This window comes from Heptranchias perlo, chromosome 28, assembly GCF_035084215.1.
Source record: "Heptranchias perlo isolate sHepPer1 chromosome 28, sHepPer1.hap1, whole genome shotgun sequence".
NCBI classification, from domain to species: Eukaryota; Metazoa; Chordata; class Chondrichthyes; order Hexanchiformes; family Hexanchidae; genus Heptranchias; species Heptranchias perlo.
The window spans coordinates 26,777,808-26,794,534 of NC_090352.1; the positions used below are offsets into that span (position 1 = coordinate 26,777,808).

Sequence of the window (16,727 nt, forward strand, 5' to 3'; positions counted from 1 at the left end):
CCCTCTACAACCACCCTCTGTCTTCTGTCGTCAAGCCAATTTTGTATCCAATTGGCTACCTCACCTTGGATCCCATGAGATTTAACCTTATGTAACAACCTACCATGCGGTACCTTGTCAAATGCTTTGCTGAAGTCCATGTAGACCACGTCTACTGCACAGCCCTCATCTATCTTCTTGGTTACCCCTTCAAAAAACTCAATCAAATTCGTGAGACATGATTTTCCTCTCACAAAACCATGCTGACTGTTCCTAATTAGTCCCTGCCTCTCCAAATGCCTGTAGATCCTGTCCCTCAGAATACCCTCCAACAACTTACCCACTACAGATGTCAGGCTCACTGGTCTGTAGTTCCCAGGCTTTTCCCTGCCGCCCTTCTTAAACAAAGGCACAACATTTGCTACCCTCCAATCTTCAGGCACCTCACCTGTAGCGGTGGATGATTCAAATATCTCTGCTAGGGGACCCGCAATTTCCTCCCTAACCTCCCATAACGTCCTGGGATACATTTCATCAGGTCCCGGAGATTTATCTACCTTGATGCGCGTTAAGACTTCCAGCACCTCCCTCTCTGTAATATGTACACTCCTCAAGACATCACTATTTATTTCCCCAAGTTCCCTAACATCCATGCCTTTCTCAACCGTAAATACCGATGTGAAATATTCATTCAGGATCTCACCCATCTCTTGTGGTTCCGCACATAGATGACCTTGTTGATCCTTAAGAGGCCCTACTCTCTCCCTAGTTACCCTTTTGCCCTTTATGTATTTGTAGAAGCTCTTTGGATTCACCTTTGCCTGATCTGCCAAAGCAATCTCATATCCCCTTTTTGCCCTCCTGATTTCTCTCTTAACTCTACTCCGGCAATCTCTATACTCTTCAAGGGATCCACTTGATCCCAGCTGCCTATGCATGTCATATGCCTCCTTCTTCTTTTTGACTAGTGCCTCAATCTCCCGAGTCATCCAAGGTTCCCTACTTCTACCAGCCTTGCCCTTCACTTTATAAGGAATGTGCTTACCCTGAACCCTGGTTAACACACTTTTGAAAGCCTCCCACTTACCAGACGTCCCTTTGCCTGCCAACAGACTCTCCCAATCAACTTCTGAAAGTTCCTGTCTAATACCATCAAAATTGGCCTTTCCCCAATTTAGAATTTTAACTTTTGGGCCAGACCTATCCTTCTCCATAGCTATCTTAAAACTAATGGAATTATGATCACTGGTCCCAAAGTGATCCCTCACTAACACTTCTGTCACCTGCCCTTCCTTATTTCCCAAGAGGAGGTCAAGTTTTGCCCCCTCTCTAGTCACATATGGGCCATCCACATACTGAATGAGAAATTCCTCCTGAATACACTCAACAAATTTCTCTCCATCCAAGCCCCTAATGCTATGGCTGTCCCAGTCAATGTTGGGAAAGTTAAAGTCCCCTACTATTACCACCCTATTTTTCTTGCAGCTGTCTGTAATCTCCTTACATATTTGCTCCTCAATTTCCCGTTGACTATTTGGGGGTCTGTAGTACAATCCTATCAAAGTGATCTCTCCCTTCTTATTTTTCAGTTCTACCCATATGGACTCAGTGGGCGAACCCTCGGATATATCCCCTCTCACTACTGCCGTGATGTTCTCCCTAATCAAGAACGCAACTCCCCCTCCTCTCTTACCTCCTGCTCTATCTTTCCTATAGCATCTGTACCCTGGAACATTGAGCTGCCAGTCCTGCCCCTCCCTTAGCCATGTTTCAGTAATAGCTATAACATCCCAGTCCCATGTACCCATCCATGCCCTGAGTTCATCTGCCTTGCCCATCAGACTTCTTGCATTGAAATAAATGCAGTTTAATTATGGGGTCATTTATCTCATCGCTATTTGTGGGCAAATCGGCTGCTGCATTTCCCTATGTTACAACCTTGACTGCACTTCAAAAGTGCTTCATTAGCTGTGAAGTGCTTCGGGAGATCCTGAGGTTGTGAAAGGTGTTATATAAATGCAAGTTGCTTCTTTCTTTACCATCGGTGATAGTCACTGGATTGAGAGGCGAGGTTTAGAAATGTTAAAACCAAGCCAAGTCCCGTTGCTCTTTCTTACACAAACTTAATATTAGATTGCATAACCTCACTTGAAATTCTGTTGTCATGGGTTCAAATCCTCGTGGCCACAACCTTTCATCAAAACTCAGCCAGGCCACAAATGGCAAACCGTTCCCAAATGGGGAGAGGTAGACTTCTGTCACTTCCCTCTCCATTCTGCTACCATCTGCTTATGTATATATATGTGACCCTGTCAATTGAATCACATGGTCAGAAAGTACAAAGGTCTATGCTTAGGCATATTTACACTTCTGGTGTGCAGCTGACTGCAGACGAAAAGTTCTTCATCCACAATGCAAGCCAGCCTACCTGGAGTAAACCAAAAGCATCGTAAACACATGAAAATGTGGGTCTACAAAGGTACCATTGGGTTCCGAAGCCAGCAGCATTACAGGGGCCAGCTGCCCAAAAAGGGAGCATTAAAAAAGAGAGAACGCCACAAAGACATTGTTCTTCAGAAATTGGATTAAAAATCGTGTCAAATATAAATGCAACAGTGCAATTAATGTTAAAAAAAAGCACCACTTGATTGCATGCAATGATATCTTAAAAGATTGTACGGACATCAAGAATTTACTGCTTGCAAACTAAAAATTCTTCTTCACAGACAAAATGCCTGCTGCTGTACAGATGATTGTGGAAATGCAACATAAAAATGTAAGCATACTAACAGCAGCACTGGCACAGGCTTGAGAGCGTGTCACGTGTACAGAGGCTAGCTGTCATTCAAGGATGGGGTAGGGGAAATCTACAAAGCAGGAAGGGGAAAAATCAGATACAAGATTCAAATTAAATTTTCACAAAAAATTTCTATTGTGCAGATAGCTGAAGTTTATCTTCAAATTTTACATGTTTTGCACCTAATTTCATCAGCGACTGATGAATAGTTTTCGTGCCAAATAGTCAACAATACTGAAATGGGTTAAGTCTGTTTGACATGCTTCCCTCATTAGTCTAGAGGGTTAAAGCACTGCCTGCTGTAACACTATGCTATACAGACCAGAATGTCCCAGGTTTGATTCCCTGAGATAGCAGGTCTCAACATCTCTGGGAAACAGAGAGGGAAGGAAAATCAGCCAGCATTCTAACTGCTTATTGCTATCTAGGAAATCCTGCTGGAAAGTCAGATGGGAGTAGGTTTGGTCTCAGTTGTAATGCCCTCCAGGGTCAAATAATCACACATTGATTGCTGGTCAGGTAAAGTATTAGGGGGCTGCTGGCACCTTACCACTAATATGAGTCAGCACCTACAGGGGAGGAAAGTACAGATGATTGGGGAGGTTGGGCGATAAAATAAAAAGAAAGTCCCACTTTTTTTTAATCACTGTCTTACCCTCAGATGTTTCAAAGAGGTAATCAGCAAAGGTGTCCATAAACGAAAGCAGAACACTTTGAGCCTACAATGGAAGCACACAAATTTAAAATTATTTATGGATTTCATACAAACAGCCATATCACATTTGTCTCTGTCCCAAACCCCTGAATAATGAAGCAGTGTTTAGAACTAAAATAAGGGGATCGACTTTTGCTCATGGGAGGGAACATGGCCCCACGAGCGAGAGGACGGCCCAAAAAGGACCAATAGCAGGGAGGCTCGGCTGATTTTAATTGCTCGGCCTCATTAGCATGCCGCTTGCTGACTTCCTGACCAAAATGGCGGGGAAGCGGCTGCCTGGCCGTTAAAATCGGGCAGATCAGAGGCTGCCTACAGGGACCCGCGGGAACGGTACCCAGCACAAGATAAGTGGATCAGAGGGGTTTGGCAGGCAAATCATGTTTGGGGGACGGGGGGTGGGGGGTGGGGCAAGCCCTGGGCAGCCTTGGTCTGGCAGGGAAGCCACCATTGCTCCCCTGCTCAGGCCTAAGGTAAAAATGGCATTCGGGCCCCGATAATGTCATTGGAGACTCATGCATATTTAAAGGAGGACCCCACCAGCTACCGGCATGTGCCCTTACTGCCTGCAATGTAAAGCCTCCCAACCCATTTTAACCGCCGGCTGGATCTCATTAGTACGTTGCTTGCTGAATTCCCGACCAAAATGGATGGGAAGTCGGCGGGAAGCAGCTGCCCGACTGTTAAAGTCAGTGTCTCAGTGGCCACGACAGGAATCGTGGGAATTGACCCCCAATGTGTTTCCTCCTCCAGTCAAATCCTGTTCAGCCTTGCCTTCATTTCAACAATGTTCTTTAAGAACCAGGTAGGTCGTGCTTTACAGTCAGGTGTGTTCTGTAACAAATGTCTGATAACATAACATACACGTAACCTGTGCACATAACCAGGAATACTTCTCAAAGCCAGCCCCAGTGGTGTAATCAGCGATCATTGTTTAAACAAAAATGTTCAGCAATGATTAAAAATAAAAAGGTGCTAAAGTTAATTGTAATTTCCTGTAACTAATTTTTAAAAGGTGGGGCTTGATGGTGACATTTGCTTTTTGCAAGAAAAATTCACATCAAATCATGTAAGGTATTCCACTAGAATATTTGGTAGAGATTAGACCCATCTGGACTCAGGGTTGTTGCTGATGGACTGGATTCGTTTTATGTGTTTTACCAAACTAAGCAGCACGTTTCCATTGGTGCTCTGCATCCAATCTCTAAACTGCAATCGAAGGTTTTCTTTTCTCTTCTCTTGATTGTCCACCTGAATTTTATTTAGTCGTTCCCTCTCTTTTTGCCTCAGCTTTGTTTCTGCTTTTAGACTGGAAAGCCTGTGATGTAAACAAGTCATCATTAATATTTCCAGATAACAATCCTCTGAATATAGTCTTGGATTTAAGACACCATAGCGCTGATTTTAACCCAGCCCGCCCCATGCGAATGGGGCAGGTGGGTAGTTAAAATGGTGGATGGTAGGGATGCAGGGCAGATTGCGCAGAGATCCCGACCCGCTCCCGCCCGACGCCAATCAGTAGTGTTGAAGTTGCGGCCCGATGATGTCTACAGTGCTGCAAAGTGATTTGTTCTGAAATAGTGGAAGGTCTGCATAGTGCCAAACCCAGCAGCAAAGCCTGATGGGAGGCAGCAGAGTGGCCAAAAGACGCCAAGGTAAGTGTTTTATAAAAGTTTTTGTGACGATTCCTTGTGGGCCAGTTGGAGCAGGCCTGCTCGTCCAGGCACCACAACAAATTGAGTCTCTCCAGCCCTGGACTTCCTTTTCCTTCCCGCTATCGGCAGGTCTTTGGAGACCCCCTCCCCCATCTCCCAGTATTAGCCTTATGCTGGGGGCCATTCCCTTGGATCCTTGGCGTTGTTGGCTTCTTGCCCGATTTCCCGCTCCCGCCCACTGTCTGTGACATAATTCCCGCTGGCTTCTGGTGGGAGACAGTGATGCACTATTCAAATGAGGCCTGGGAGTTAAATGACCTTGGCCTCACGCTAAACTCCTCATGTGGGTTTCCCTCCTCCTCCCACATGCCAGCCACACTGAACGCAGCCTAAGTTAAAATCGGGGCTCATAGTCTTTAATCTTGAATTTAAGATCCTTATCTACTTTAATGATTCCATTTATTGCTGATCGCAATGCTGATGTATTGTGCTTAAGTGAAGTTAGATCAAGCAGCCAATTTTCTATTTAAATCTTTATTCCTTAGAGTCAGATGTGCAGTGGTCCAGGTTAATGCACCTCATCTCTTCAGATCCCAGATGAAATCCAGCCCAGTGAAAAGTAATGCAATCAAACTTTTAGTAAAGGGCTAGGCAACAGCTAAAGGGTTGATGGTAGTCTTGGCTTAGTCTCAGTGGACACATTTTCAAAGCATATGCTATATTATAGATATGAAACATTGTCAGATTAGGAGAGAATTCAGTACGCACTGCGAAGAAGTGAATAGTCTGAGTTTCTGATATGTTGCCGATTGTCAAAGGGAAGATTCATATCTGAGGAATCTCAGGTGAGATGAAGTAAATCACATCCTACATATAATTAAGTAATCCACAATAAAGAATAGCTTAAGCATAAGGCTGTAAAGAGTCAGCCATAATTGCCATCATTTTCAAAAACCACAAAGAATAGGAATGGGAAGGCTAATGCTCAATGTACAGAAATTGAGCTTTTTTAAAACATTAAACTTTTAGGAGGGGTCACTTAATGAAATAGTAGGTTATAGACTCAGTTTTCACTTCTGGAACCTGGGAGAAAAACTGATGAAAGGGTCTGTGTAAAGGTTGTATATGAAAAGAGTTCTGAAAGTCTCAAACCAGTTCCAAGTGGTTATGGGCCCAAAGCACAAAACTTATTTTAATTTAGTACTATTTGCCATTAGATTTCCCCTCCTGATTTTCTCAGATTTTTTTGATTCTAAAAACAAATTGAAAAACATCTGGAAAAAATCTAGGTTTTTAAATTGGCAAGAAAACCAACTTTAATGATCCTTATGTATTATGGACTCAATGTTTACCCACAGCTGAGACAAGACTAACTGGCCTATAATTTCCTGGCTCATTCCCTTCCCTCTTTATTGAACAAGGATGTACAATTTGCCACTCTCCAGTCCTTTGGACAATTCCCATTTCCAAAGAATTTTGGAAAGTTATGGCCAGTGCTCCACTATCTCAACCTCGAGTTCCTTCGGTATTCTAGGATACTTAACTGGGCCTGGTTGATTTTTCTATTTTTAGTACCTAACTTTTTTTTAATACAGCTTCCTTTTGAATATATATGTCAATAATAGCTCTTCCACATCCTCTATTGGTATTCCTACAATCTGACTTTCACCTTCATCTGTGATAACTGAGGTGAAATACTTATTAAGCATTTTCACATTCCCTCATTTTCAAAGTACAAGAGTGCCCTTTTGTCATCAAGTGTTGCTCCAAGTGTTCTCGCTCTTCTTTGACTATCCTTTGATTCACCCTAGCTATTTCCCTTTATGTTGACTTCAACTCTTCTTTCATACTCCCTCTTAGCCTTCCTGAGTTCACTTTACCTGTGGGCCCCGATTTCTTACGAGTCCTCTCCATTCTTCGCTGGTGGGCTATAGCACCACATCGGCTCTATTACAATGCGTTCTGAGGCCCAATATTAGCATACCCTGCAACCCCCCCTGAGCGTTCTTGAATTTCTAGGCCGTGAAGTGTAAAGGTGGGTGGGAAAAATGCATGACTATACATCTGCAGCTTTTTACTCTACAGTAAAGGAAGTATTTTGAAAAGCAATATCCTGCCTGTTATCTTTGATGTCAACGACATGATTTTTCAGCTCTTCCACCACATGCTTCAAACCACGCATATATGGATCTTCTTCTGGAAAGTTGCAGTACCGTGGATTATTCCTCATCAGATATTGTGCCAGGAAATTAATGGGGTTAAAGTAAGGATGTTGTATCTCCAACACAGTCAAATCTTTCTTTTCAACTTCCACTAGCAGTTTCTCTAGTCCCAGAATCAGAGTAGGCAACAACTTTTCCAATATGTATATACGAGTCTGCACTGTCATTTTATTTTCATTGAACCATTCCTTAGTCAACAAATCCATTGGGACCTTCTTTTCCAAATTAGCTTTTTCATGTTTGAGCCTTTTGAAAAACATTGATTTTTGCTCCTGTAAATTTAGCACTCGCTTTGCTACTTTTCGTTCGAATATTCTCTTCCAAAGTAACTTTACTCCTTCGCTGTCATCATCTTCATTTGCATCATCTGCAGATAAACCTTCAATTATGGAAGTCTGAAAAGAAGCTCTTTTACTTCCATTTCTACTTTTAGATATAGAACTGGCAGAAGTTTTTGTCAATGAAGCTTTAGTACTAGTTTGTGTGTCAGCTTGGTCTACTACACTCTCAGAGCTTTTCTTTCCAGCTTGAATTCTATTGCCATATTCACCTGTTACACTCTCTGCAATAGAGACCCTTCTCTTTACAGCTTGATGAAAATTATCGTTATTTTCATCTGCTACACTCTTAGTTGTTCCAGTTTCAATAGAGACCTTTCTCTTTGCAGCTTGATGAAAAATGTTACTGTTATCTTCATCTGCCTCACCCTTCGTTGTTCTAGTGTCAATAGAGACCTTTCTCTTTGCAGCTTGATGAAAAATGTTATCCCTATCTTTAGCTGCTACGCCCTCAATTGCTCCAGATTCAGTTACATGAACATGTTTACTGCCATCTTCATCTGCCACATGCTCAAATATTCCAGCTTCAAGAGAATGACTTCTCTTTCCAGATGGATGAAAAGTTTTACTGTCATCTTCATCTGCTACAACCTCAATTATTCCAGCGTCAAGAGAATGACTTCTCTTTTCAGCTGGATGAATAATTTTACTGTCATCACTTTCCATCGAGTCCCTACTTTTTGCAGCTTCAGTAGTAGCTTTAGTTTGATCCTCTTCATTACCCGTTGCTGTATTCTGAGAATTGCTTTGACTTGCGATGATCCCTTGATCTACATTTGTACCTAACGAAGCTCCAGAAGAAGTTATTTCATTTTCATCTTCAGGTTTAGTAGTCATGATTTACTTTATTTGCTGAAAGAACCATTCATTGTGTTAGCACAACATGCTTTAACTCTGATAGCTTACAGTACAGTAAAATTTTAATTGGTTTCAGGTTTAATAGTCAATATGTCATGCAAAATATTTAAGCTAAAAGTTAAGTAATATTACTCGATTTATCACCTGAAATGGCATTCTAATATAGCATTTTATTCAATAAAATAATATAATACACTATCAATGGTACATTATTTCATACCATGTACTAAACTCACAATTCAAGTATATTTTTAATTTGAACTATAGAATTATTCATTTCATATACATCAACAACAACTTGCATTTATATAGCAATATATATATGAATCCGATGTAACTGGTGTCAATGCTATTCTGTTAGCTCAATTTAATAGGTTGACAATGTTAGCACATTTTAATAGGTTGCCAGAATGTTTAACCCACGGAATATCCATACTAAACTTCTGTTAACTTAAATGTGACCATGCAGCCACTGCAGAGTGCAGTTATACCTCAAACTGCGTTAAGCTCAAACGCTGTGAGGCTGTCTCCTCCACCCCTTCAGAAGCAAAAAGTGGCAGACTAACGATATAAAATACTAGATCACTTGGTTTCAAGAGAAGAGCAGAGATTATAACCAAAGTAATATCGGAATTTCATCAGTGAAATTCATCGAGATTATGGTAAAAGGCCTGCAAGCAGGATGTCTATAGTGATTACAGTACAACATTTACATCGATTACGGAAGTCTTTATTTTACTGCAAAAAGTACCTGCGCCTTTAATAAGTACCGTGTCCGTCTAACTGCTGTCCCAGTCCAAGTTGTGTGTTGGCGTTTTCAAGAGTTGCTAAGCAATGAGGAAAACGCTTTCCTGTTTCCTTTCGGGAGGTTTCAGCAGTTAGTGGAAGATTTCCGTTTGTACAGTGTGAGTGTAGTTCTGTTGAAAAGTCCGCTCAGACCGATACAGATTGTATTTGTGCCGCGAAATCGGGTCGCTGTCAGCATTCAAGGACGTCATAAGCGATGGGTGCAGAGTGACAGCAGCACCACATGGTAACACGGACCCCAGGTATCCTGTTGCCAAGGGAAGGGTTACAAATAAACTAAAACACCGTGTTGCTTATGTTTATCAATATCACCATGAGTTTATTTTTATTGTAATCATTCTTACACTCACAATGTTTAGAACCTAGACGCAAACATGTTCTTTATTAGTTCATTAGAAAGTAATGTTTAATTAGCAGCTTCTTCACTCCAAAATGAGGTAATCCTTCTTAGGCTGGACAAGTATGTTTGTGCTCTTGGATAGCTTTATTGATAGAGAATAATTGGGTAGGTAGTGATGTGATGGCATTTTCCAAAATTAATGTATGAAAAATTGGTGTTGGAAAATGTCATTACTGTGCTTTATTTATTGGACACCATCTTTGTGAATAACTTTGGCAAAGGGTTGATTTATACTACAATTTTAGCATCGTTTGCACTAATGCGGGTACTTGAGTTGTGTAAATCTGGAGTTAAGGCCTGACCTGACTTTAGCTTTGTTCCAGTATCAGGTAGGGCCCTGGATTTAGGCTACATTTACACTATCGCTGAAGTATCATTGCAAAGCACAACTGCTTCATACCAACACTACATTTATAGCATAAATTCACATTATACAGTAGCAAACACGGCCATGGCGGGAATACTGAGTATAGTAAGCCAGTTTTGCAGGAGCTGTTCTCTCACCTAGCTTTGTTCTGGCCACCAGTGGCGGAGCTAGCTTTGGCCAACTTGGGAGGAAGAGGACAGAGCTGGGAACTGTGGAATGCTGACTTACTTAGTCCGATGGCAGAACAGGAAACCCCACAGATGTGCAGGCTGAACCAGGAGGCCGCACATGGGTATTCTGGGAGTGAAATGGAGATGGTCCTTCAAAGCCACCCCTTGGCCGACCTCAAAATGATCGGGGTGGGGGGCACTGCTGGCCACATGTCTCAAATGGGAGTTTCTGGTGAAGTTAGTCAATATTTTTTACAATTTAATTAAATTTTTTAAAATTGCAAACACTTAAACAATAAGAAATTGCTACTTCTGCACAATGTACAGTACAACACAATTAAGAGTTTTCCCAGGCAGAAAAAGAATCCAGGGATTGGAAGAATATTACTAAACTACGACAGCAAAGCTTAAAGTTTGCTAACATCTCAGCTCTTCAGATCATTAGAGCCTTGTAACATGCTCCAGATTCTGCATGACTCCATATTTTCATTCTTTAATCTAAGTGTAATCCCATCTTCATTTGGACGATTTTTAAAAATCAGATTGGGCTCCCTTCTGCCTTGCATACTTCTGCAACTGAGAAAAATGTTTGTATAATATGAAAGTTTCATTTTAAAAATATGTTTGCATTGACTTCCAACTTAGGGTAACTTAGTATTTCAGCGCAAGGAAGTTAATCCACTGGAGAATCATATGGAGAATGTTCTGTGTAAAATAAGCATTTCCCCTGTGTGTGTTCTGGTATCATGCAATTCCCCCAATACAGGCTGATATCCAAACAAAATGTTGTAATCTGAAATCAACGGTGTCCAGTAGAAGTCAACATTTTTTTTACATTTTCCATTCTCCCATTATTAAATTTGACTTATCCTATTAGCACTGCTTCCAGCTGAGAGAATTCACAGGTGGTCAGATAAAAATGGAGCCATTAAGACCAGCTGGATACTGGCTAAAACCGCTGTTGCTCCTGGCGACAAACATAAAATTCTTGAATAGATCCCACGTTAATGATCACAGGAGCCAGGTTTCTCTGTTAAAGCTATTCGGTGGATTTATGCTTCTCTTGGACTCTTATTTATGAACCTAACAAGCAATAACTATCAGCAACTAATAATATGAGTACCTGAGATGTCAAGGCCAGTCACTAAGCTGCTCCCACATGGACTTCAAAAAATGACTGGATTCAAAATATCCATATAACTAATTCAGGACCAAATCTAGAACTTATTTGGATCCAACTAGAGTTCTATTTTCCCATCACAGCAGCAGCTGTTAAAAGATTCTGAATTTTATTTGTTTTTGCTGATTTGAGCATAGTTGAAATGGGACCTTTAAATTACAGGAAATGGAATTGAGATGCTTAGGTACTCAGTATTGTGTTTGAGCCATGACTGTAGTAACTGGGCAATTAAAGAGATATTGTGTCCAATATGTTGAAGAGAGCAAACTGTTACTATAATATCTTAGAAATAAATTGCTACCTAACCAACGTGGTGGTCGGCAAGGAGTCTATTAGAACTAAGGAGTCTATTAGAATCAAACAGGGTACAGAATAGGGACCATGTCTTGACTTCTGGGGCCTGATTTTAGCAGGCCTGCGGGTTTCCGGCGGGTTTGGTTTCGGGAGCGTGGTCAACGTGCCCGGTGAAATCAGTGGGTTGTCCGCGCGATTGTGGCAGGCAACACACTAATGGGATTCAATTACCTGCTCCTCCGGGCTCCGCGCTGCTGGTCTGCGCGTCGGGCGGGCTGCGCATGCGCAGTACGATCTGTCAGCTGGAGGCTCTCTAGTTAAAGGGGCAGTCCTCCACTGACAGATGCTGCAACCAATGGAACAAATTACAGCATGGAGCAGCCCAGGGGGAAGGCTGCTCCCAGTTTAATGATGCCTCACCCCAGGTATCATCAGATGGGGTGAGGAGGAGGGGGAGTACAGAGATCTTCCACCCGGCGGGCGGGAGGAAGCAGCCTGCCTCTGCCACCAAGAAGGACTGGCTCGAGGTGGCAGAGGGGGTCACCTGCACCACCAACATATCGCCCACCTGCATACAGTGCAGGAGGCGCTCCAATGACCTCAGTAGGTCAGCCACAGTGAGAACACGTAGTCTTTCCCCTACACTCCGTCTGCCACAACACTGCCCCCACCCCACATCTCCTTCGGCACCGCCAACACTACTCTGTCACATCACCCCTCATACCCACTCAAACCTCATCCTCATCTTACCTGCACCTACTCACCTCGCCAGTACTCACCCCGCCACGAACACGCAACCCAATCCTCATACAATCTCATGGCTCTATCCCATACTCACCCTCTCGTGCATCTCCCTCATGGCCAGCCTCACTCAACCTGCCACCACCTGTGCTGCAGCCACAGGGCATGAATCGCATATGTGCAGTAGGCAGCGTACGGCAAACGTGTCGTGAGCATGAAGGGGATGCACAAGGGTGTCTGAGGGTTTGCCATGGGTGTTACCTATATTGAATTTCGGAGCAACAAACATCATACATTATATTGGCACCACCACTGCCATGTCTCCCCGAATCCTGTCTGTTGTGTGCAATAATGCCCACTCCTGGGTATCACTATGAGGAGCCACCACTGATGCCACCCATTGTGTTACTGCAGAGTAGGTGCAGGTGTATTTGCAGGGCTCTTCCACGCAGACGACTGAGAGACATCGGCGGTGTACCCGGCTGCACCCTGGAAGGATGCGGAGGAGAAGTTGTGGAGGGCAGTGGTGACTTTGGCAGCGACAGGTAAGCAGATGGTGCTGGGGCCAGCCAGGGTGTGCCACAGGACCGTGTTGGGAGGCTCCACGTCTCCGAGGCGAACGGCGTGGACTGCGAGGCTGCTGGGGCTGGTCATGCTGTTCGTCCTCCGAGGATGTCAACGCACCACCCATCTGGCAGGTGTTGGTCTGAGGGGTTGTGCAGGGTAGGTAGGTGGTTCCTCGCACTGGGGCTGCGGTTTCACGTCGGTCTGTCCTCTGGCTTGGCGGGGGGTGGTGAAGGGCAGGGGTTGCCCTACGTGACGCGGTGGCCTCCTGCGTGGGTGAGGGCTCTCCCACCCGCTGTGGAGTGCACCTTGGCAGCTGCCACAGGCTGCTGGCTGGAACACGACCGGTTGAAGGGAGACTGTTTCCCCCAGTGTGTGAAACTCACTGCCTTGAAGCTAAAATCCCACACTTCCTGTTTTGACAGCTGCTTCAGCTCATTTAATGACCTCAACAAGCAAGGTAAGTACACTCAAGTGGAACCCCGCTGGCTTTAATTGCCTGCGGGATTCCCACCAGTGGGGCCTGCGCATGCAGCCCCGCACGTCAGCGCGGCACCCGGAAGTGGCCGGGATCTCGGCGCGATCCGGTCACGTGCCTGGATATCGGGATTTTCGGGGCCCCCCCGCTGGAAACCCACAGGAAACCCGGCGCTAAAATCGAGCCCCTGGTGTTTGTTTTGTTACTAATGGAAATTCATTTTTTGGTTTAAAGTTGTAACTTTAAAAATAGGTGGAAATGGGGACAAAACTTGATTTTAAAAAAGACTTTTGGATGTTTCTGGTTTAATTTTAGAAATTGCTGATCACACCAATCAAAAACTAGACTGTTCAGTGCAAAATTGGATGAGTGGCAAACCAAAGAATCTGTCACAATCTTTTGAATAACACAGTTCCTTCAGGATTTAAATAGTAACACCTTTAGATAAAAGAAATCATATAAAGGGAAGATAGCACTGTTTAAAAACTACAGAAATAGCATTATTGAAAAAAAGCAATGTTTGTTGTCATGTTTACTAGTGGGTGCAGAGAAGGCAGTTGGTTTCTTTCAAGAAAGACTTGCATTTATATAGCGCCTTTCACGACCTAGAGGATGTCCCAAAGCGCTTTACAGCCAATTAAGTACTTTGGTAGTGTAGTCACTGTTGTAATGTAGGAAACGCAGCACCCAATTTGTGCACAGCAAGATCCCACAAACAGTAATGTGATAATGACCAGATAATCTTCTTTTTTAGTGATGTTGGTTGAGGGATAAATTATGGCCAGGATACTGGGAAAAACTCCTCTATTCTTCTTTGAAATAGTGCCAAGGATTTTTTTACAAACATCTAGGAGGGCATAATGGGCCTTGGTTTAACATCTCATCTGAAAGACTGCAACTCCGACAGTGCAGCACTCCCTCAGTACTGCGGTGGTGTGTCAACCTGGATCATGTGCTCAAGTCTCTGGAGTGGGATTGAACCCACAACCTTCTGATTTAGAGGCAAGTGCTACTATTGAGACACGGCTGACACCACACTAGGTTTGCAAGCCAGTAATTTCTGCATCCAGAGTTTCTTAACAACAATACCCACAACAACAGTGCCTCAAATCAAAACACTACAGACCTGTCACGGATCACTAACTATAAAGGTTGTGTTTTTTTTGGTAACTTGGAAACTCGCATCTATAATGATCTGTTCTAACTCTGTCTGTGGCCACCAATGTGACCTCGTAATTGGCATTCTGTTCATCACAAACTCTCTACTATTCTGTTCAGCCTTATATGATATTATAGGTTACTCTTAGCTTATTACTTAAACAGAACATTTAAATCAATTCTGTTAAAGTATTGATTGAACAGCAGCTATTTGTCTCCTCTATACCTTATTAGTGTAGCAAGCTGAGCCTTTTAGTCCAGGAAGGTTCCAAGTTCAATTGCTGGAATGTACCAAGTTAGCTGTTCTCAAACAGGGGGCAGTAGGGTTATGAAGAGGAAAATTGGCCAAGATCACTATGCACTGAACCCTATCGGAAGTACGTGTATATGGAGTTTGAGCAAGGATATGGTCAGACTCAGCAGTGACGCCTGCCTTGGTAAAATCGCCTGCCAATACTCACTACCTGGGCTCACACACAAAGATTCTCCATTAGAGTGGGCAAGCAAACTGTTCTAAAGTCTCACTCCAAATCTGGCTGCATCTGATTGATGTCTTGAATGACTGTTTTGACTTTTCCTCTTCATTTTATCACTGTATCAACTTATTGTCACATGAAGCATCATAGGATTGAACCTATCCTTCCTCAGCAAACTGCATTTGTGTACCAACATCAGCTGCAGTACATAGTTATTCTAAACAATTTTTAAAGATATATAACCTGTAACAGCCAGTGTGTCGTACAGATGCTGTGCTTTGTCCTATGTTTAAGGTTTCCTCTTTGATTTAATACTTCCTAGCCAGCCATCCTCCTTCAGCTGGGTAAGTAAGGTGGGTACAGCGGAATTTTTTTAAATCAGTGTCCAGTTGAGCTGGTTCCTTCTGATTCTAGCTGATGTCCCATGCTGGTGCTCATGGATAACTACAGCATGGAGCATAGTTGTGATGTTTAGCTGTTAATATTTAACCTGGCCCAGTGGGTGTCGTCTAAATAGGTACTTTATGAGGTCAATTAGAGGATAATTGTTGGGAGGTTTCTGTAAATGGCTGCTTCTTGTACATCCTCAGCACAGTTCCTAACCTTGGGGCAAGGCCACTTTGTCAAGATCAGAAAGGTCAGCAAGGCTTGCTTTCTCTTTTGTTGGACACTGGACTATGACAGGTGGGTACTAAGTGCAATATATAGATACTAGCAAATCTCCTGTGGTATTCCTCATGCTAAGTCGCTATTTTGTAACAATAGCGGTCTTATCAACAAAGTGTAACAGGTAAAGTATTACAGGACTGAAGTGTGACGCTCACAGGTAGTGTGAGTTATATGCAAGACTTTTATTATATAGATACATAGGGCATCTTGTTGCATAGCAGTCTGAGTGTGTTGACCCCTTTCCCTCCACAAAGTTGAAACACTTCCTTTTATAGGGCTTATCAGTCAGAAATCAAGCCATAAAATGATGAAATATGACCATGGCTTTTACATTCAGGTCACATAGTCCTGGTATTCAAAACCTCTGTAACTATGTTACAATAATGCCTTAATTTCTCATAGTAGTAGTAGTAGTTCATCAAACTGCTTTTTAAAATTGGCTCCATTCTCAAGCTGAATGCCTAAAAATTCTGAAAATACGAATTACTATTTGGTTAGACTTTCATTGATAAAAAGGCAACATACCACAGCCATGTTTGAGTTTGTAAAGTACATTTAAAGTATACAAGAGTGCAGTTTATAGTCATAATAATTTATATTCTTTCTTTATAAAGCTCAGACCATACAGAGGTTTAATGCAGGATAACATAAAAGTAATGTGGAACAATTGGGTAAAGACCATGACCTAAAATATGAAAGCCCTATTTGAGATGCAAAGTATGCTTGTGGTTAATTTAATTGGAGTGAGAACTAAGATCAAACATTAAATCATACATATTGCAACTTTTCAAGTGTCTACTCCCAGGATACTTGTTTTCTATCAGTCACCATCTGGTGCTGAATGGCAACTTCTGAGTCA

The 16,727-nt window shown here is 42.8% G+C and overlaps 1 protein-coding gene across 1 annotated transcript in view; it reads right to left on the reverse strand.

Annotated features, from left to right (window-relative positions):
• LOC137299220 (EF-hand calcium-binding domain-containing protein 5-like) overlaps window positions 1–9,559 on the reverse strand; it is a 115,683-nt gene extending 106,124 nt beyond the window's left edge. Inside the window, exons 1-4 of the mRNA XM_067967883.1 lie at window positions 9,316–9,559; window positions 7,225–8,558; window positions 4,653–4,809; window positions 3,432–3,495 (exon numbers count right to left, since the gene is read on the reverse strand). Of these exons, the coding sequence (XP_067823984.1) occupies window positions 3,432–3,495; window positions 4,653–4,809; window positions 7,225–8,543 (1,540 nt within the window). The 5' untranslated portion in view covers window positions 8,544–8,558; window positions 9,316–9,559. The remainder of the gene's footprint in view (window positions 1–3,431; window positions 3,496–4,652; window positions 4,810–7,224; window positions 8,559–9,315) is intronic.
• Window positions 9,560–16,727: the final 7,168 nt, after the last annotated feature.